Source organism: Caloenas nicobarica, chromosome 13 (assembly GCF_036013445.1).
Source record: "Caloenas nicobarica isolate bCalNic1 chromosome 13, bCalNic1.hap1, whole genome shotgun sequence".
NCBI lineage: Eukaryota > Metazoa > Chordata > Aves > Columbiformes > Columbidae > Caloenas > Caloenas nicobarica.
Genome location: NC_088257.1, coordinates 8,963,002 through 8,985,631, shown reverse-complemented (window position 1 = coordinate 8,985,631; position 22,630 = coordinate 8,963,002). Strand labels below are relative to the sequence as shown.

General features: G+C 44.2%; 1 protein-coding gene across 4 annotated transcripts in view; it reads right to left on the bottom strand.

Annotated features, from left to right (window-relative positions):
* Positions 1–11,093: 11,093 nt before the first annotated feature.
* The window catches only part of KLHL3 (kelch like family member 3), a 119,733-nt gene continuing 108,196 nt past the window's right edge, over positions 11,094–22,630 (bottom strand). For 3 of the 4 annotated variants that reach the window (XM_065644001.1, XM_065643999.1, XM_065644000.1), the window contains 4 exons: positions 19,939–20,067; positions 16,334–16,474; positions 15,992–16,135; positions 11,094–15,733 (listed from right to left, as the gene is read on the bottom strand). In XM_065644001.1, the coding sequence (XP_065500073.1) occupies positions 15,705–15,733; positions 15,992–16,135; positions 16,334–16,474; positions 19,939–20,067 (443 nt within the window). In that variant the 3' untranslated portion in view covers positions 11,094–15,704. The remainder of the gene's footprint in view (positions 15,734–15,991; positions 16,136–16,333; positions 16,475–19,938; positions 20,068–22,630) is intronic. The other variant, XR_010606926.1, reaches the window with a different exon arrangement.

Here is a 22,630-nt window from a genome sequence, read left to right as displayed (position 1 = left end):
GTTTGCTAACCCACCTGTTAGCAAGGGCTTTGGAAGCAGACTTGTCTTTTTTATTCCATAGTTCATCTTGGCAGTACCTTTTGCTGCCAGGTTGTACATAATGCCTCTATATTCCAATTCCATTATTACTGTTTGAAATAAACTCTGTTGGAAAGAGGCTGAGAGATCACTCAGTCAACACAGCAGGGAAGTGAAGGATGGAAACCAGCCATCGAGGTTACGAGCTCGAGAGAAACTGTCTCCCAGCGACGCAGGTGATGAATCCAGACACAGCAAAGCCATCACATCGAGGCTGGATTAGTCTTTCCAAGCCTGCCAGGGTAAGCTTATCAAATTATTGTTCGTTATTGCTGTGATAGAGTAGAATGGGGTGTCACACCATTTCTCTCTAACACGTTGAATAGCAGTACCTGCTTGCAGAGCAGGGTTTTGACAAGATTCCCCCACCTTCCCATAACGAAAGTAATTCCCTTGCAGATGCTAAATGTGCCCTTCAAGAATAACAAGGGGCAGGTATGTAGAAATGAATAGTCTAAACCTACTTCTGTACCAGCTCATAAAAGCTTTCATATAGCACTATCAGAACAAAAAGGTACAAAATGAACATAACATATTATCAAACCAGTTCACAGCATTATAGAACATTTCCATAGTCTTTGACCATAAAGGAGAACAAGTAACAGTTTATAAAAATAGCTGTACACGTGTTAGCTAGAGGCACAGTGACTGGGACAGCTAAGCTATCAAGAACAGAAGGTTTTTTCCTCTAGATCACGAAATTAAATTTTCTGTTACAAACACAGTATTTTAGCATCTTAGTAAATAGACACCTTTGGCAACATGTAGAGATTGATGCAACACCACTGGTAGGTGAGAGGAGATACAGCTGACCTACCAGCAAGTAAACCACAGAAACATTCCCGTCATACTGAATATATTTGGAAAAAAGGAATGAATTAAGTAAATACACATGCAAATATATGTAGGCCATTTTAATAGAGGCCTTCGAACTCAAGTGCTAACATTTGTACAGCTTAGGCTCTGCACATCTCTTGTGTACTTTAAGCTGCAGACAGCTTCATTCAACAGGACAAACATGACTTGCCTAGAGCAGGTGGGAGGATTTCTCCGGCCTGTTTCCAGAGCTGGAGCCCAGATACAGGATGGGAAGTAGAACCCAAAATATATTTAATGAAGGAGAGATTTAAAGTTACTATTTTAAGTTTCAAACGCCTGTTTTAAGAGAAGAAAGGTTGTTCAAATAACATTTATTTGTGCAGAAAACAAATCCCCTCAACGTGTTACAGTGAGGAGTGAGCTGAACCGATGTGCATGGGAGTCCTCAGCTGCACAGCAAGGCACCTCTCCTGGCTCCATCCCACCCCAGGCATGTCTCCTGCAGGGAACGTGCCTTTTCTTTAAAAAATAATTTAAAAAAAACCTAATAAAATAATAATTTAAAAAAACACCACACAAAAAAACCACCCACAACAAGCCACAAACAAAAAACCCCCACACAAACAACAAGAAAAAAAAACCCCACATACACACAAAAATTTAAAAAAATAGAAACCCACCCACACCACACACCTAACTTCTCAGTCATTTACAAATCTGCAGTTTCACGGAGAGCTTGTGAAACCTCCTGTTATCTTTACACTGCCTTGATCTGGGTTTTGGCCCAGCTCCTGATGACACTTGTGAGTGAGCGGTGGCAGATTGGCACTGGTACAGCAGGGCTGTGAACAAGACTTTGGCTACGGACTTCATGCGTGCAGAATCATGCCCAACAAATTAAATTATATTGAAGCTGGTGACCACTTAGGTATCGTTAAAATGTCAGTTAATTAAAACTGGATTTCCAAAGATTATGAGACAAGTTGTCATCTATTAATCTGTCAGAATCTGAAACTGAAATGCCCTGAACACTTTTTAGGGGATACTTTGAGGTGATCAGATGACAGAGCAAGTTGCCTTTTTTTGCATTGACTTGCCTATGTAAAGCTGCTTTCCTCCCACAAAAGAAAAAAGGGCTTGAGAAAGTTGGTAACTCCCTCAAGAGGCCACAACAAGACCAGGTCCACTAATAATCCCATCCAGAAACCATAAGATTTGGGGAATCAACTGTAGCTTCGTAAGATTAAAAATGTCAAGGAAAAATGTTTTCATTGAAAGGGCTCAGTTCTAAAACTATGTAATGGTAAAACTTGTCATGTCTTGATTTCACCTGTTTCTTTTACATTTACTTGGGATCAAATCCCGACAATCCCTCATTAAAAGCAACAGGCTGACTGAAGAAGAAAGGCATTTTATAGGGAGAGCACAATTCGAACAATCTGGCCCAAATTTGTTTAAATGGCAATTATTAGATGAGTTAACCACAAAAACATGCAGATTTCAGAACCAAAGACCTTCTCCTTAACAGCTACATTAAGAACCAGTGGTGTATGCATGTCTCGTCTTGCACGTCTTTTCAAAAAAACTAATTAAAAACATGGCATGGTGTCAAGCTTTTGTGTAAGTCTAAATCTCATCTCCACAAACTAACAGAAGCTTTTCTGGTTCATCAACAAGCCGGTGACAGCACAGGCAATCAGACCCTTCCGAGGCAACGCATGCTTCTGTGTTATGATAGAAAAATGAGATGCTAATAACCTCTTGGGCTTTGTTTCTTGAGTTTATTAAAAAAAAAAAAAAAAAAAGTCAGGTGAGGTGAAGCATGAGGCAAATTGAAACAAATAAGAGGCTCTAATTTCAACCAAGAGTAATTATTTGCCATGCAACCACCTGTACACGCTCAACAAAATCATAGCCTTTGACCTCCAGAAATTTCTAAATGTTATGTACAGAGCTGAGCAGCTTTCAGGTAATGCCACTGAGACTTAAATTTAAATTATGTTCTATTAGATTTCAATCCCAGAACTCAGCAGCTGGAGAGCATCCATCTCACTCTTCCTCCAAATCACCCAATTTTCTAAGACGCAATTTCCTTCAGTTTAGATTTTGAACAAAGCACTTCAAGCACAGCATGTCTTACTGCTAACAAGACTTTTGGGCAGTGCTAACGGGGCAAACTTCAGTTGCTACTGGAATATGAGGGGACTTCAAGAAGGTCTTGTAGCAGTACAGTTGCCAAAACCTTGCACCCAGGCAACCAAGAGACCTAATCCACGAAACACTGAACTAATACGGCTCTGTGAGAGACCAAATGGCCAGGAATAAAAAGAGTTTGGAAAGTCACCATTGCAACTAAGAGGCCTTTCAGAGACCCAAATCAGCAGACAATCTCTTTTTTGGATAGATGGGAGCAACAGAATTGAGGACAAGAAGAGGGTGAGACCAGCTGTCAGTTTGGCTTAAGTGGCCACAAAGTGTGGATCCAAGATGTTGGACCACACAGCATTGAAGCCAACCTAAACCTGCATTGATCCCAAAAGCAGCGGTCCAGTCCTTACCCCCAGCTTCTTGTTTACCACCCAGGTAGCCCTTCCTTTCCCCAGCAGGAGCTTTGGCAGGATTTGGTCCTGCATACAAGTGGTAAAAGGCCAAATTTCTCCCAGGCATCCTTGGCATGTCCCAGCCGGAGAAACAGCCTCTATCTCCTTTCCCCCCCAATCAGTAAGGGATAACTTCTGCTTCTTTTTGTGGGAGGGATAACAATTAGCAGACAATCAAGGGTAAATGAAACCCCTAAGAGTTCTCTAGTCAATATTAGCTTAATTAGGGCTACAACACTGTAATACTCAGGTTTTGGCCCTAAAAACAATTTAAAGGCTCTCCCTTTCTCTTTCTATCAGCAGAGGCTCAGCTCACTGCCCCTTCAGGCAACTCACATTAGAGAAGAGATGGCAAACTATGTGGGTTAAAAAAAATACCCCTTAAAAACTCCAGCTTCTTGGCCACGAGTTATTTTTAACACATGTCATCGAATGAGGGGCTCAGACATGATGCAGCTGGCAACTGGACTAGGAAAAATTTGTATTACAGCGCTTTCATCCCAATCTATATGCCAAATATAGCACAGATGCCTGTATTACAAAGTTGTAGGGCTTGACAGATTTTTTTTTTTTTTCCAAAAGACTATTTTCAGGAAGACACCCTGCACTGCAAATAGCTCGATAGCTCTTGCTGGCCAGGCTGGTGCTCATTTATTTGGCTGTGCTGACCCCCAGAGTCCGGCGCCCTGTACGGCACATCCCAACACCGAACCCCATGGGCCACTAACACACTTTCCACCCGCTGCCGCTAAATCAAAGAGGTTTTGCTGACGTGATTGCTCCCCCATGCTGGGGGTGATTGCACCCTAACGGTGTGAGAGAAAACAGGCATTTATCCCACGTCGACTCAAATTGCTGCATGCATGAGAAACTGAAGAATTAACTAAAGAAGGAGGAAAAAACCCCAACATGTAGGCATTACAATAAAAGCAGGTAGAGAAAGTAATGGAGAAGCCGTCTGATTAAATCTAATATCTTCAGCCACACACCTGGCAAAACTCAAATTATCTACTAGATAAGCACCAGCTGTGGCAGTAGGGAATCCTTTGTTTCTGCTACTTGAGTCAGGAGGAAGCTGGCACTATTTTCTATTTTATATTGTACATTTTTGGGCCTTTCTATTTCCATTTTTCTGAAATAATTGTTTGCCATAGTAACAACTATCAAACATACTAATCAACCATTACTAAACAAAAAACCAGAGATGGACTATTTCGGTTAATTACTCTTAGAGGGTTGCTGCATAAGAGAAATTATTGTTTAGAACCAGTTGCAACATTAAAATCACTGTGATGGAGACCAAAACTAGATCAGCACAGAAGAACACTGGAAGCCAAGTGACTCCTCTCCTTTTTTTTTTTTTTACTTGCGAAAAAAAAAGGTTTTCTCAATTTCAGAACTCAAGACAATGAAGCATATACATTAAAGCTCGAAACTCCCCCAAAGCAGTCATTATTACAAGATTCGCATGCAGAACAAGGGCAGAGAAAGGGACGCTCTCACTGGGGTTCCCATGGAAATGCCACCAAGCTCACAGCAGCACCAGCCAGCTGAACCAGCAAGGGACACCCCGAGGAGCCCCGTACAGATCTGCAAGATCTCCTCATCCCACAGAGCTGCCATCTCCATCGCATCCTCTCTCGCAACAGTTCACCTTGATTCCCTTTTGCTGCCAGATGTCCACTGCAATACGTATTTTCTGCAAATATTCATGGTGTGGGCTTGGTTCACAACGCTTCTACTGAAAACTATGGATACACACAGGTAAATAACAGAAATATCTGCCAGATAGGAAATTTTAAAGTACTGTTTTGACTCCCTACTTCTGAAGGGATTCTTACCTTGTGTTTTCTCTTTAGATCTAAGAACTAACTGAAGCGTCTTTCTGTTGCACGTAGCACTAAAAAGACCTTATAGCTTCCCTCACCCAAATCCAGGTGTCCTCCTGGATGATGGTTTAAGGCTTGTTTTCTGTGCAAGTTTAATGTACCTACATACTTTTTTAACTTCTAAAGCTCAATATGACCTTCAGCCCAGGAGAAAAAAAAAAAAAAAAATTTGTCTTCGGGTGAGAGGCATTTTTCACAACCCAGATGGGAATTATCTTCCCTCTCCTGCCTGCACAAATGGCAGCCTGATAAATCTCTTATAATCCCTGTATGTTTTCCTGTGAAGATAAGATCTTTGCTCTTGGCTGTGCTCCCCAACATCCACTTTCTCCTGCACCACCTTTGAGTCTGACACTTGTCTCCTCAGACGCTGCTGCAGCTCAGGGGTCTGCAAACAAGGATGTCACCCCCAAACCCCCCTTCGCCACCAGCGGACGCCTGGTTGGAGCTGCAAAACACTCCCCAGGTGCAGGGCTGGTTGTCATTGTCACTGTGGGCACACAAGGGATGAAGGGGAAGTGCTGAAGCAGGAAAAAAAATACTAATAATGAATAGCATTCTGGAAATGAAACGGAACAACGGTATTGCTTGATGTATCATTCAGGACCAGGTACTACTCAGAGACCCTGCGTCAGCAAACAGGCTGCTATAGCACCGCTACGGCAGCACCTCGGCTGCATCCACCGCCAGCAAGATCACAGCATGGAGTTAAATGTAAAATAGCTATTCAGGGAAATATCCAGCTCCAAAGATGGGTTAAGCCAAGAGGAAAGTCTGTGATGTTATAAGCTCAACGCATCGTCTCCTTGTAAAGAAACATGCTCTACACTTACAGAAGGTATCCCAGCACTTTTTCTTCTTCCAGCGTAAGTTATTAGGGATGTAGAGAGAAGGCACAATGGAGAAAAACATAAGACTTTACTGTAACCTTCTATTAATACCAGCATCACCTGCAAAATGTCTGACTCTGGGCTCATTTGCAGCCAGAGGGGCTTACACCCACCTCTATCCAAGCAACAAGCCGCCGCTACAACATACATAACACAGTGCTACGAGCTTCCACGCTGTTTGTACATACCATTTCTCCTGCAGCTTTGTCCTCACTTCACATGCCCTGTGCTCTGGCGCAGGGGGTACGGCATCCCTGGAACCCGCTTTGGTACATCCTCTTCGCAGTCAGCACCGCTCTCCTTAACTTCCACTGCAGCAACTTTCACAGAAATTACTCTCCTGTCTTCACCCAGTGGGACAAGTTAGTTGCGACCAACAAGAAACGTAAGAAATCCAAAAAAGTGGTTGAACTTCCCCTGCACAGAGTGGCCGGGGCAGAGGGCTGTGGGCAAGTGAAGCAGTCAACACCTGCAGCTGGAACCAATTGATTGCAATTAAGGTTCCAGTCATCAAGCAAGTGCTCCTGTTTTAAGTAATTTGCTTCCACCTGGTTTCTCACTTTTTTTTAAAAAAACCCCTCTTTTTAAGGTAGCTCCCTAACAAAGCAAATCCATTCACCGTTCGTTCCCAATAACCACAAGGATCAATTATGGCCATTTTAACAGTTAAATTACCAACGCTCTAAGCCTCAGTCTTCACATCATGCTGAATGACTCATTTCACAGTGACAATCTGATCTTTCGTTCTTGGAATTTGTATATTAATAAACATTGTGTTTAACTAAGAATATAAAAATAACAGTTTAATCTTTTCTTAGCTAAGCCAAACAATGCCAAAAATCTCGTATACTTTCAAAAAAGAGGCACATTTTACATTCAAGATATAGCTATTAAAATCAACATACCTAACTAGTAACCGGACTGATTTTCAAGACGTACTGCTCCTTTAAGACGTGCAGTCCACAGGTGCATTCACACCCTGGGCTCCTGCAAAGCCACAGGTCTTTTAAATCTCCTTTTGCTTTTGCTCCATCTACTGGCTTAAGCCTGGACCGTGGTGCCTCTCAGCAGATCCAGGCTGAGACCTGGCCTGCAGCCTTTGTTCTTCGCAAAACCTGAGCTGAAGGGGGATTTTAAGAACCACAGAGGAGACAACAAAGCAAGTTATGCACCACAGATCTCATTAGACCCTGTTAACTGGCGGGTGCTTTGGCAGGAGGTGGCCAGACTGGAGAATAAAGGGAGAAGCAGCACTGGGAGTCTCAGCCAGCAAGTGGCTTCCTAATATCAGGTTGGGGGGTAGAGAGACAAATTCACTTTGTGTAAGACCCCCCCTGCCATTTAAACCCTCCAACTTAGTCTGAACTTGGAAAGTCAATTTAGACAAAAATCTAACACTCCTGGAATGATTTTATCATGTTCACTTCTCTAGGTGACCACAAATTAAGTGTTACAGGCTGTTTTCCATTAGTCCGCAAATTACCTGCAGCTTATCAACAGCATTTTTTCCACTAACGGAGGTCTGTTAGCACTGCAGGTCTGTGCAGCCGCCTCGGGGATTTCTGGGCACTGGGTCGAAGCTCCGATGCTCTGGCACGTGATGCGCGCCCTGGGATGCAACAGCAACACATTAAAGCCCGTGTGATCTCATATTTCATATGTATTATTGCATTTAAAACTAAACTGATAACGTGCAAATTGATGGTTTATTAAACTTTCCTTACACAGGTAAGAAATATGCAATTCTGAGTTAAATTAGGGCTGGCTGGAAGAGTGTAGCTCTATTAACACTGTAGTTTCCATCAGACAAAATTTTGTCTTGAAACAAACAAGCAAACAAAACAACAGCAAAAAAACCCAACCGAACAACAAAAGCCAACCAACCAACCAAAAATAACTCCACACACCAAATAAACCACAAAATAAGCAAACCCCCAAACAGACAAACAAAAAAACTCCATGAAACCAGAGCTCTGTGTTATTTTGCAATACATGCAGTAGGTTAAAATGTTTCAGGAAAATTGCCAGAGGCTGAATGGGGCACCAGGAAGAGATTTGGTTGTGAGTAAAGCATAAAGTAGAACAAAACTCTCTGTCCATGTGTGTCTCTGATCTGTGTGGCTTTTGCTGCTCCTCTGGCAGAATAACAGAGCCCAGGAATTTCTTCGGTGGATTCAGGAGAGCTGAGCTGTGTGGAACAAAATGCAGGGCAGAAAAAGATACCCCTTCCCAGAAAAAAAAATAAAAAGGAAAGAAGCAGCCAGTATATGTACCAGATTGCAATGCAATAAAAATATCTTACGAACAAGAGCGGTTTTTCTGATGTTGCCTGCACAGGTCTGGCAGCTGGTTCTCACCAGCAGAAATGGCTTGTGCTTCAAAGTCCTTAATAAACATCAAATAAAATCTTGGGGTACATCTCTGTCCCAACACAACTCCGAATTCACGAACATGATTTAAATTATATTTCAACATTTGTCCAGTGGGACAAACTCACTGGAGTAACTTTCTGTGAGATAACATTGTAGAAAAAGAATAACATAAAGGAGGACATTGAAAAAATAACATTTAAGCCTCTCATGCTTTATAGAACAGATCCTTTGGAACAAACACATTTTAAGACATTTTAAGACCTGTAATTTACTGAGCAATACGCTTAGCAGAGGCTGTGGAGGTTTGCAGTGAAAGAAAGAAAAGGCAGCTCATAATAATATATTTTGTAAATCGAGGTCAAATCAAATGCATTGAGCTTCAGCAGCTGTGCCAATCAATCTCACTTGATTTGCTGAACAAGAATGTTAACATTAATCGCTTTGGCAAATTTCTTAGAATATTTTGTGTCACTAAGTAGTTAACTGTTTTTTGTGCTTGTTCACAGTGCAGAATAACATTATATGAAGCAACGTCCTAAGTCATTGAGCGACTGCGGGGTACAGTATGAACCCCGGTGTGGATCCTGGCGATGTTTCTGTGATGGTCCTGTGCCTCCTACAGGCCATCTTTTTCAGAAGTATCCAACAGATTTTTTTTTTTTTTTAATTGCAATTATTTGTTGCCATCACACAGCACCCTCAGCACAGCCAAAGAACAAGCCGCCAGCCAGGGGAGAAACAATTCTGCCTTCTGAAGCCACCACATCCATGTCCCATCTCCAGGCCACACAGCTCTTGCTTGCAAAAAGTAGATCCTGTGCAAACTTCCCCCTGCAAACAGGGCAGAGGGATGCAGGGAATCCCTTTGTGGCCACGTTTAATCATTTGGCCCTACAGTTAGATAGGTTCATCTTTTATCAGGTGTTTGCAGTTCCCATAGCTGAGGTTGTTTTCTGCCCTACCTTTGACTGCATCCCGGGATGACTCATGCACCAAACTCCCCAGTACCGCTGTGGCAGAAGAGGCAGATCTCATCCTGGGTTATTTCAAAACACTTGCTACCCAGCAACAAAAAGGGGAGCCGCTTTCCTGAGCCTGGCAAAAGCAACCCAGGCTGGGGCACCAGCCTGAGAAACGTGTGGGTGCAAGAGAGGCTGCAGGAGAACAACAGAAGCCAGCACGACCTGCGAGAGTTCAGGCAATCTGCTCGCTTAGCAGAGAGAGCATTCCGGGGGAAACACAGCAAGTGTCTTTCAGCACGTAAAAGCCTCAACATCACCACGTTTCACAGTATCAGCGATGCTGCCTGGAAACAGCCTCTGTACCGGCAGAGACGAGGTGGGACCTGGATGGGCTGGGCTGGCACCTGCTGCCCGGTGCGCACCGTGGGAATGGAATGGGCCCAGGTCGGTCAGGGACCGGAGCTGCTCCACCCTGTAACCCCCCACGAGTTCTCATATTTCCTATTCCTTTCCTCACTGCAAAAGCATTTGCCCTTCTGAGATGGATGGGAGTGACCGCTCTATGGTCCTTGCCCTGCTAAGGGAGAAATTCAGGGTGCAACACATGACAATAGATTAAAAAGTAGGTTGTGAAAAGAGACAACAACAATAATAGAAAAACATTCAGGCAGCAAAATCAAGGCAGTGAGATTTTTTTTCCTGTACAGCAAAGGATTTTCTTTAGCCGCAGCTTCATAGACTTATAGGTTTATCAGTTTAAACATGAATAAAATCAGCCAACTGTGTGGGAGGTAAGTAATTTTGAAATCAAATAAGGAATATTTGCAAAGTCCCCCAGCTGCATAGAGCAACCCACAATACATCCCTACCTGTTCATCAGACAATTAAAGTTCAGCATCCCACGTGGTAAATTTGACCTCATACATTGTTATTAACAGAGGAGGCACGAGGAACATTTCTGGAAAACCAGAGAGTTCAGTGAGACATATCGTAAGCATAAAACATGATGAGTTGTGCTACTTGTTAAATGTGTCGATCTTCCCAGTGGTGTGGGAAATGTGACTTTACTGCGTTAAGAAATATTGAGCCCATGCGGGTAAACTCTCTTTTTTCATGTTTTCTCTCTTCCCAACTGCATTCACTAAAAGGTTCCACCTTCTGCCATCGATGCCCCTAACCAAGAGCTTTCCCACCTCCAGGGAGAAATGCTCCAATGCTCCTCTCCCGCACCCCAGCAGCCAAACAGCCCTAAACAACATCCCTTGGAAAAGGAGCAGCGCAGACCCCAGGACAGCATCAGTGCGGCATCTCCTCCCGCATCGGCACGTGTTGTGTCCTCCAAAGGACACAAACCCAGGGGTTGTATTTGCTGTAAAGACCAAAAAAAAACCAAAAAAAAAGGCCATGTGGTGTGATGAGATTGTTCCTCGCTGTCAGAAGCTGAGGAAATCAAAACAGACCCAGAAGAATTTCATTAGTCCAGTTTTTATTCAAATTAAAGGATGGGGAACTACAATGTGATTTTTTTTTTAATAATATAAATATGTCAGTGAAGAATGTTTGAGTCATTCATTGCACTGGACAAGACATCTGTCAAGAGAACTACTTCGCAAAGTCCGTGGTTCTTCACATTCATGCAAAAAAACTTTAATTGAAAAAAAAAAGAGCTTGAACAGTCCACCCACTCATGGGATACTTTCAGCTACCAAACCAACAAGGTCTCTTTTACAAAAACAAAGAATTTCACACCCAGGTAAATTATTTCACAATCATCCATTACTCTTAAAGGGTCTTTATACATAAAATATACAAGTTAAAATTCTATATATTCATTTGTCACTGTAGAGGAAAACAATTTATAAACCCATAGACAGAGACAAGGGCAGAGGAAAAAAGTGAATTGATTTCCAGGCTATAATGTCTAACACACTCCCAAACACTGTGGCTTTGAGCAACTAATTAATGCTCATGTGAATGTGACTTGTCAGCACAATATTAAGCCAAGGGGGCAACTGCTTTGATATTACATTTTATTAGTAATGAATCTCAAAGGTTAAAAATGAGCTGCATTTATCTGTTGAGCTATCATGTTTAGCTTGATAAACAGGCATCACACATCTCTGGATTTTAAGGATTTTGGTCTCCAAACACTGCAAACAAGAGAAAAGCATTAAGCTTTCGTGGTGGCGTCGTGCAAATGCTGCCAAGTATATTTATGGTAATTACAGTGCTGTACACATCTGTACCAAAAAAAAGTACTTGGATAAACTGAAAGAACTGAAAATTGGTTTTAATCACCCCCAAATTTATCTATTAAGCACGAATGGAAAAGATGGTCTTGATTCAAACTTGTTGAAACAACAGATTGCTTCAGGCAAACCCAGCCTGCTCTACACACACTCGCCTGTTCTGCAAACCCAGACATGACACAGCCGGGGTTTCGGGTGCGCGTCCCTGGGGACGCTTCATCTGCAAGAGCAAAGTCGCCTTTGGGAAACCCGCAGCCAGAATCCCGCAGGGGGTCGGCACACAGCGACCCCCAAAAAGAGCCGACAACAGAAGGGAGCTGAGGAAAGCCTTCATTTTCACAAAGGACCACTGCGAGGAAAGAGCCCCAGATGCGTTTGTAAAAGCTTTTACAAAACCTCCTGCGATACTTTCAGTGGTTTCGGCAGCCAGGGGGTCGCACACACACAGTTGTGTGCTCGGCGTCCTCCGCCTTCCAGCAGCACCACGCTCCGCAGGAGCCGAGAAGCAAAACCACTGAGAGACGGACAGCTGTCCATCAACTGACCAGGGAGTAAACACATGGCACAAAAAATTAAATCAAGGGTACTGGAATTGTTGTAAAATAACTAATAATCTAAGAGCGTACTGGTGACTGAGGTAATGGATTTTAATTTATCTCAATGTTAAGCCCAGCGCTGTCCTTCTAATATGTTAGAATCAACATAAGAGCCATCCCAGATCTTAGTTACATGTAATTCCTTGTGCAGAACACGTACAGATTCACGCCTACATCACAGCCAGCAAAAACTGCACTAGAGTGTAAGAATCAGATCCAGAATTTAACAGAAGTGTCATTGACGACCATAAAAAGCAATCCAAAAAATTATTTAAAATTGTCTTATAAAAATATTTACAGTAAAACTTGTTAGCGCTAATGCTATGTTTTCAGTCCTAGAAAAAGGCAACCTTTAAAGGATCTGGCTCAGGTGCTCAGAATTAACAATACAAACATGAGACCACAAGACAAAGATGGTCAAATTCGAAAAGCATTTCAAGGGGGGGATACAGCTGGTTCGTCATGTGTTACGGTTGTCCATATTGCATAGCTGGAAAACGAGGTCACTTGACTTGCATAACACTGCAACGTTTGAGAAGGAAAGAAAGAAAACACATCATTTGTCATCGAGAAGAACTGGCTGCAGCCAGGAACACCATCACTCCTCCCAGCAAGCCGCAGGTCTGGGCCAGCAGTGGGCAAAAATCCCATTTACAAAAGCAGAATAACACCAAGAACTGCCTTCCTTATAAGCAACGAAGGTTTATAAAGACATGTATAGCAGGGGAAACATCCAGCTTTCAGGCATAACCACCTTTCACAACATCTGACAAACATGGCAAACTCCAAACTTGCATCTCTCTGGCACTAACTACTAGTTTTTATCTCTAGCCCACATAAATTCTCAGTCTCTGGGCAATATTTGTCTTTGCTCCGGTGATGCTACAAGTGTGAGGAGGTTAGTTGACAACTGTTCCCAACATTGAGCTGTAGCTGGGCTATACAGTAGCTGTTTAGCTTTACATTCCCTGTGCCTATACCAGACTTAAGGAGGGTCACATGTCCTCAAACGCTTTTCCACCTTGTCACCTCAATCTAACAAGAGATGCTAACTCTGACCAAAAATGCCGACTCTGGCTAAAAAGCTTTGCCTGTCCCATTTTATCCTCTATTCCCACAGGCTGTGTGAAAGGGAAACACCTTTTGGCCTTTGCTTTCAGGCCAGTGAGCTGGAGTCAGTCTGAGCCAAGGCATCGTCTCACTTGTATCACTGTAAAGACGCATCTTGAGACGCCAACCTGAAGGCAGCTGCAGTCAGGGGACATGTTAAATAGCTTTTACAGTAAGCAACACCATGTATAATAAAAGAGCAGCATGTCATACTACTATTTTGGCACATTTCACTGCAGGTTGTAGAACCCAAAGCAAAATGTTTAAAGGGTATTAAAGCAAAAACTAATTTTTTTTTTATTATTATTTTCAAGACCTCTGAGTTGACATGCAATGGAAGGGTAGACATCAAAAATACTGTCATTTCTTTGGACAGTTTGCTTTTGCTTGTAAAAAGAACAACATCCAAAGAGGAATGGGTGCTACGTAACTTTCCCCATGAAGGTCAGTCCCGTCTGCGCAAGGTGATGCAGCAACGGTAGGTGCCGATTCCCCCAGAATGAGCATCCACATTACAAGGAACACTTCAACATTAAAATCTACTTATTTACAGAAGCAATCCACTCTACAAAAGCTGCACAAGGCAATGTAGCCTTAGATTCCTCTGAAATATTTAAGTATTTTTCTCTTCTGCTGTAGGAGGTCACATGGAGTCTTTTTCACAGGAGATCTATGGAGAAAGAAACCAGCAGAACAACAGTGATAAAGTGCTGGAGCTCAACAGTAACATGGGCAGATTCGGTCCTACAGACCTACAGAAAGCCTTAGCTGACCTACAGGGGGAAAACAAAACCCAACCAACACAAACAAAAAGAAGACAAAGTCTTTTTCTTCGCTAGTTCCCTTTAGCTGGGGAGTCTTTTGGGAGTCCACCCCTGCATGCAGAAGCATGGCAGAGCTCACAAGGAGACACAAAATGTATTTTAATGTCAAACATCTTCTTAAACAGAAAGCTTGAAGAATTTGGGATGTAAGCGAGACAGCTACCTTACAGCTGGATCTAGATTTGTCTGGTTGGAATAATCTTATGAATTCTTCATACTAACAGAGGAACGCCTTCAGTACACGCAAGATTAAAACAGCAATTACAGTGACAGTGATTAGTTAATCTGCATGCTCTGCAAGCATTAAAACACTGCAGGTATTTTACCTTGGCTCATTAATCACTGCTTGGGTGACAGAGGGTTCTCGCTGTATGTCATGTCTCTACATTAAATGTCACCATAAGGTATTTCTTTTTACACCTAAATGCTCTATTATGAAATGGCATTTAGATGCTGGACAGAGCTAGAACTGGGGCTTTCAGCACAGCTGAAATGCGTGAGTTGGGAATACTTTCTATTTAAGCAACATTTGTTTCACCAGAGCAATAAATCCCACAGGAGCAGCATGTGTTTGGTGGGGTTGCAAAGTTTAGCGTGGTTCAGGTGCTGAGACTTCAGCCCCAAGGCAGGCACTGCCCAGCAGGTCCCATCACGTACAGCAAACAGCATTCATGGCAAGTAGAAGGAAAAAAAAAGAAAAAAAAAAATCACACAGTATTTATTTCCACCATATGACAAGCATTCCAGGGATTCATACAGTAGTTCAATGGTATATACAAACGTACGACTGAGACAGCGTCACACTCAAGCCAGATCACCTGTTCCAGTCTGTTTCTGCTGACTGCTTTTCTCGGTTGCTACTCAGAAGTTTCCACTGCCAGTAGTAAAGTCCACCCTCCAGGCACAGTGAGTAAATAGTTCAACTGATAATGCGCATGGAGCATCAGTAGTGAAGAAACCCAAAGTGTCTGGTTTTACTCACATGCCCAAACATAGCAGTTTTGTTTCACACAAGAAATTCGGTGCCTGCAGTTCAAGCACAGTGTTTATCTCAGGACATTAGCCATTGAGAAGAACAGTTGATTGCACCACAGATAACAAGCAACACCTCGTGTCTAGCATGGAACATGTCCCCAGAGGGATTTTTGCTTTGCTATGTAATCCACTGCAAAGCAGACGAAGTTTGTAACGTATCACTTGTCATGCTGAGATGTGAACAGCAATGAGATGGGTCAAGTCAGAGGTCAGTCATCCTCCCAACACCACCTGGCTGGATCCACTTCACTTCTGCTCCTCACATTGGCTTGATCATGTGTCACAAGGGTTTGTGAATCACAGCCACACCTGTTGTAAGAATGGACAAATAGACACAGTTATCACAGGAGCAGCTCCTGGGCTGCAATGTGGCTGAGAACATCCTGCAAAGCCAAAGTCCAGCAACACGCTAGCAGAGAGAGAAAAGTATCTACTATTTCTATGAAGGTTGCCTCTACTGAAAGCAACATAAAACATACAAAAATGTAAGATTAAAGCTTCAGAAGGCACAGCCTTCAAGTTCATTAATGACTTCAACTGTTGCCAGCTATCCCACTGACTATTTACCTGCATAACTTCTCCCCGTGCTCATGCTGGTTGGTAGTAACGTCCACTTGTCCGTGCTGGGATTGTAGTATTCCACCGAGGCCAAATTGCAGGAGCCATCGTCTCCTCCCACCACGTAGAGGAGACCATTCACCGCACACACACCTCAAAAGCAGAGCACAGATGGTTAGACGTGGGCTAACTCATCCCTCACAACATGTCGCCTGCCACGTTCTGATTAATTCCCAAGCAGATACCTCATCTTCCATTTTTATCACTTTCTTACAATACTGAACATCAGTTGCGTTACAAACCACACAGACAACTGCAACTAATCACCACAAAAATGCCTCTTGTGGTTACCTGCATTTCTTCGACACATATTCATGTCTGCTACTTGCTTCCAGGTGTTTGTTCCTGGATCGTAGACTTCCACACTCTTCCTAACTAAGGGACCATCGTGTCCCCCAGTAGCGTACAGCAGCCCGCTGAGAACACCAACACCTGCCAAAGAGAGCTCAGCATGAGGCAAACATATCAGGGAAAGGGTTGCATATCCCTGGATCTTCTATTGGGTATGGCCTTGACCTCTCCAAGGCATTTCCAAAACATGGGCCAGTGTCTCAAGATACCTGGGACATGGTCAACTCTACAGCCAACTCCCATGGGGCAGACCTGCACAGTAATGCCTGGCAGATGTCCTTGGTCGGGGCTGTGCTCCTTCTCAGGTAGATCTTAGTCTATCCAAGATCAATAGTCTGGCCCCACGACATTCATCTGCCTTTGCTCAATCTCTTTGGACTGACTCATTCCCTCTTCCCTTTACCTCCCTGACCACCGCATCCCACCCCACCTTGTTTCCATCTGCTCAATATTTTCTGCCATGGGACCCTTTGCTATTCTAGCCTTGTTCCCAGTTCCAGGAGCTTTATTTTTTTATTTTCCTTCTGCCTTCATGCCACATGGCTTCATGCTTCGGATGCTCTTCTTCTTCCCAACAACTTACTGGCTCCCTTCTTGGAGGGTTCCTCTCCCCACACTCCTGCCCCAAAACACGGCAGCAGCACTTGGCACAGGCAAGGTGCCTCCAAGGCTGCCTTCCCAGCCACTTTCACAAGCCTCTAGCTGAATCTTTGGGACTGACAAAGGATCTGAAGGGTGCTTCTGCCTAATATTAAGTCAATTAATTAAAGTGTTCACCAATCCGTGAGAGTTAAAACTTCCAGCAACATATCTTCGTTAACAGGTTCAAAGGCCTCTATTAAAATTAACAAGGTGGGATGTTAGTAAAACAGAAGCACAGGTCTGAATTGCTTCATTTCAACCACAGGTATTCACCAGCAAGATGGATTTGTGCTGACGACTGAGGGGAAGGCACAGAGCTGGGAAGGCGCAAGTAGGGAGGAGAGGGGCCCTGTCAGTGCAAAACAAACAGATTTTCAAGTTGACCCCTGCAAATCTCTTCCCTGTTTGCCAGGTGTAGTACATGGAAAGGAGAGCACAGGAGCAGTGCTGTGCTGGCGAGCTGGAGAGCAGCCAGCACCCAGGCTTGGGAACTCTTGTACCATAGGAACATCTCCTGGCAGTGCGTCATATCCCAAAAATGCAATGTGTCACATTCCAAAAATGGGATGTGTCATATTGCTCAGAGTCTTGCCACAGCCAGCAGGAGCACGGCCCACAGCAGCTGCTGTGCTTCACCTGTGGGACAGCTACATGAGGCACAGAGTGAAACCATATGAGCATTATTGCTCCTCCCTCACCAAAAAACAGGCCAGAACCTGAGGCTGACTGACAAATTAAAGCTCCGGCTGGCACATCATTGCTTGGGGGACAGGAACACCACCACAGGTCTACCACCATCACGCCCATCTTCTCCAGATTTTCTGAACTTGCTTCTGCAGGGTTTGGCTTTGACCAGCCATCTCTCACTGCACCAAGAGGTGTTGAAATCCCAACACAACATTGATAATTAATCTCTAACTGCTGTAAATGACCACTTTACTGGGTGAAATTCTCAGTCTGGTTGACATAGTCCAACTTGCACCATCCAGGCAGAGCAGAGCACATCCCAGTGTACGTCCTGGCCCCAGGGCTGGTGCCATCCAGTTGACTGGGGAATGGGAACTCATTTAACTGCGAGGAAAGCCTACGGCGTCTGAGCCCAGCAGCCTGGGTTTACAGCACCTTAGCATTTGACCATATTCAGCTGTTAGCAAAAATTTTACACTTCTAAAAAATAATTTGCTAATTTAAGCAAGTAGGAGAGTAAGAGAGTCAGAAACGCTCCAAGACTTCTCCACTAAAACTGCTTCCCTGTGCAGCGAGACAGACAGACAGGCCGCACACAGATGGGATGTCCCTGCCAGGAGGGGAAAGGGACCCCCCCCGAGCTGGTCCGGCAGAGCCTGGCAGCACCCACATATCTGCACAGCATCACTGCCTGGATCGGGGTCACCCGTGGGACTCGGGGACACCCATCCTCACCCCCACTAGGTGTCAGCATCGGGATGGCAATGCCGGCAGCTGGAGCGTGGTTTCATTTCTGGAGCTGCACGTCTGTACGATAGATCATGCTGCAGCACCACTGGTGATGAGCGGCACAGGGCTGTCCCATCCCTGGTGCCTGCTGGATGGGCATCTGGGTGACGACTAGAACTTGAAGAGCTCAGCTTTCAGGTTGGGAAAGGAAAATTGCAAGGCTATGTGGCAGGCAAGCAAAAGCATTTGTAATACTGGACTCGTCATGTGGAGATGTACTTGCAAAGCAGTGGTCAGAGCAGAGCATTTCAAAGAAAGAAAATTCACTTAAGTCCATCTCACTACAGGCACAAACTGATTTGCTGTGTTTCAAGATGCTGAACATGCTGTCAACACCACAAAATACTCCTGTTCTCCTATAAGGTTGCACTGGGCTAGGTTTAAGCATCAAGCAGATGCTAAAAACCTCCTCAACTAAATTCAAGCCAACAGTAGGTGATCATATTTGCCTCACATTGAGTTACGGGAAAGGTACTAGAGGGAAGAAAGAAAGATGTGGTGTAGAAAGCAGCCTCCCAACTGCCCGGCTCTGAAGGAACTTTGCACCATAGCTTAACCTGCAGGGTTATTCCGACTCCCACACAATGTGCAGCCTCCGGGCTCAGCTGCCTCTCGGTAGCTGCCACTTCAGCTGTTGCAAAACAAGAACTGCACAATTTGACATCGGGGAGGACCCACTGCACACACAGAGCAATAGGATCAATACTGATAACATTTCCTTTCATCTGAGGATGATTTTAAATGCAATGGATAAGAGCTCTTATCCCTTTTGGAGAGGAACAGCCACAGAGAGGACAAGTGCCTAACATGACCTAATGCCACGTTATAAGTTAGAAACCACCAAGACCAGAACACAATTCTTTAACATGTCCCTTCCTCTAATCCTTCAGAACACCAACCCATGCCAGCAAAGGTACACTAGAAACTAGCTTAGCAGAGGCAATCTGAGATGAATTTTATACCTTGATTTGGTCTGCACATACCCAGTGCAGATGTGCTTTGCGCTGCAAAGCACCCACTGGATGCTTGCAGAGAAGATCCAAAGGGAAAATCCACCTGACAAGCCCCAAATGACAGGAGAGGAGGCAGCGCAGCTTGGCTTTCCAGTCTCCGGCTGAGCCTGCAGCTGGCAATTTGAAAAGATAACTCTGCTTATAAGCGAGATGCATCTGTTAGCAAGGCCTCTTGGAGACACTGAACATTATTTCATGAATCCAGAAATTAATTTCAACTTGGCAGATTTTAACAAAGTCAGGAGAGCTGCTGAGACCTTCCAAGCAATTATGGTTTTTCCCCTCATGGGAAGAGAAGGAAAGAAAAAGTTGCACCTGCCAGCCCAGCAATGCCAAAACACGCTCCTCCCTTCCCGTGAGCAGCGAAGAACCCGGCAATCACCTGCTCCTAAGAACTTATCTCGGAGCCAGTACCTGCGCCACTGCGTCGAGTGCTCATGTCAGCTACGTAGGTCCATTCGTTCGTGGCTGGGTTATACTGCTCGACGGTACTAAGGCACTGACGGGACGCTCCATCGTAACCTCCCACGGCATAGAGCTTACCTGGAAGAGACACACATTGGCATCGGCACGAGGGCTATGACAGATTCACATTACCATCACACCCAATGGCCCCAGGTGAGGACAGATCCCAGCTGAGGGAGGCCCTGGGAGACCTGCCTAAACCTGCTGGGATGTCTGGGGAAAATCTTAGTGAAAGGATCTGAAGTAGACTCACAGACAGGTGGGACTGTTTTTAAAGCTGTCAACTAGGACAAGGAAACAACACAGAGTAATTAGAAGCCAAAAGGCCAGAGGGTTTTCCAAATGACTTGTTGCCCCAGGAGAAGAGGTAACATCAAACACGTTCTGCTGATCGAGTGTTTCCTCCAGGTCAGTGCCACGAGGCAAGGTCTGCTGGCAAAGGTCAATACTGTACATTAATTACAGTATCACATGAGCAATAAGTATGCAATAGCCTCTTATGTTAATATAATAGCTGCATGGAAACCTAGAAGTGATTTTGAAGAATCTGGGCCAAATCAAACCCAAGCAATGCTGCCAACACAGCTGAGACCAGCCTGTTAACTCATGCCAAGTGGTCACAACACAGAAGATACCACAAGAGACCCTCACGGCATGGGATACCTGTTCCTATCTCAACTCAATGAAAGCTGGACAACATACACCAAGTGAGACCGGAAAAACGCAGTCAGAAGTCATGGGACTACATCACACACGGAACAGGGCTGATGGTCCACCGTGGCCCGACTGATACTGTCTCCTTGACTCCCTGTTTCATCTATCAGCTTGTTTTGCACTTAGTAAATTCTCTGGGCTGAAGAGGTTTCTTAGTGTTTCTTTACTAGAGCACCTACCACAAAGTTGTTCTGGTTCAAGACTGAGCCTCCTAGACACCACAAGAAACAACCATTAATAAAGTTCAACAAATATGCAGGAAAATTCTAACCCAAATTTTTGTACAAAACCCATGAATTAGACCAATTTTCAATCCATAACAGCAGAGCCTGGCCACAAATGAGCTACGCAATTCTTCAGCACATGAGACTCCCAACAGCAACTACCATTAACATTCTAATGTTTTTCCATCCTCCTGTTTCCATGATGTTTACAAGACTCCAAGAAGAGCTCAGCTCTTTTCTTTCTCAATGTCCTGCCTCTGTCCCCTCTTCTCCCCCAGTTCCCCTATGGCCTCCTTGGGCCCTGATCATCAGGACAGGTCTGCAGGGATCAGGTTTGCAACTGTGCTCCTTCTGCCTCTTCCTGTCTCTATAAACATTTCAAACTCGTTTGTGCTGTTGTTTCAACCCACCTGGTGTTAGTCAATGAACCGAGGCAAGAGTGCCAGGTAGAGCAAGACAAGATAAAGTTCCCTGGCTGGCATCAATTATTAGATATTTTCAGTGCCCGCCCAGATCAATCTTCACATTCAGATGAACACTGTGGATTAACAGCAGGCTGCAGCTTGTTCCCTGCACCAATATGATGAACCCTTCTTCCTAATGGAATGCCCTCATTTTTTTATCATGGACTCTTAACACATGCAAGACTTATTTGTGCTTTCAAATAAAGCAAAGGAAAAGGATTTCACATCTCCAATAGATAATCTGTCCACAGAAATGTACCTCCTGGGTATGTACTTAATATTTGTTGCACATTCAAATGACTGACCCATTTTAGCAAATCCCACTCACTATCAGCAGCCCAGCACTTCACAAGCATGGGCCAATTTTGAAGGAAATGCTTCTTAAATACGCAAATTTAGCACAACCACGGCTATTTATTCTGAATTTATCTCCCTCCTTCTCACACAAACACATTTCATGTACATAAACACATTTCACCAATTTCCCATTCAAACGGGTCAAACCAAGCCACTTCAAAGCACAGTTTATAACTCTGTGCTGTATTCATTGGGAACCGCTACGCCACGCTAAGGACAAGGTCAAATAAAATCTTTCGCTTGCTTCAGAATTGATTTTGCTAAAGGAAGAAAAGGTCCCTCCTTAAACCGCTCTTTCTCCTGTATCCAAACCAAGCTGCTCAGCCCCGGCTCACTCGAGTTTGGTGCTGACATGCAGGTGCCACCATCAGTCCCCACTCATTTACGAACCACAGCAGATCCTGCCGTGCACGCTGGCAAGCCTGATGTCAATAAATGCAGGTTTTAGTATTCCTGCCAAATCACCAGCTTGGAGCTGTGGGACGAACTATGTGCTCCTGTTTCTCTCGCTGAGCAGATTTTCTGTGACGGGTATTCCATCCACGCAGCATCTGCTGATAGCAACAGCATACACTGCACAATTCCATTTGCTTTCTCCAGCCAGAAGCAGCCCAGGAAGAATAAGGATTCAAAGAAACCCGCACACACTGGCATGGGCTGGTCTGATCTGGGTCTGAGGCTCTTGGAAAGCTGCACACAATTTTTTACTAAGATGAAGAAGAGAATGGAAAAAGCTGCAGTGATTACATCATATAAAATAAATCTTTACCAACTAAATGTAGTCTAGAGAATAGTTCCTGCAGTTCCCTCCTATTGCACTTAACCGTTCAGGCTTCTGTTTGACACAAGTAACATTTGCTGGATGGGAACGGCTGCTGATTT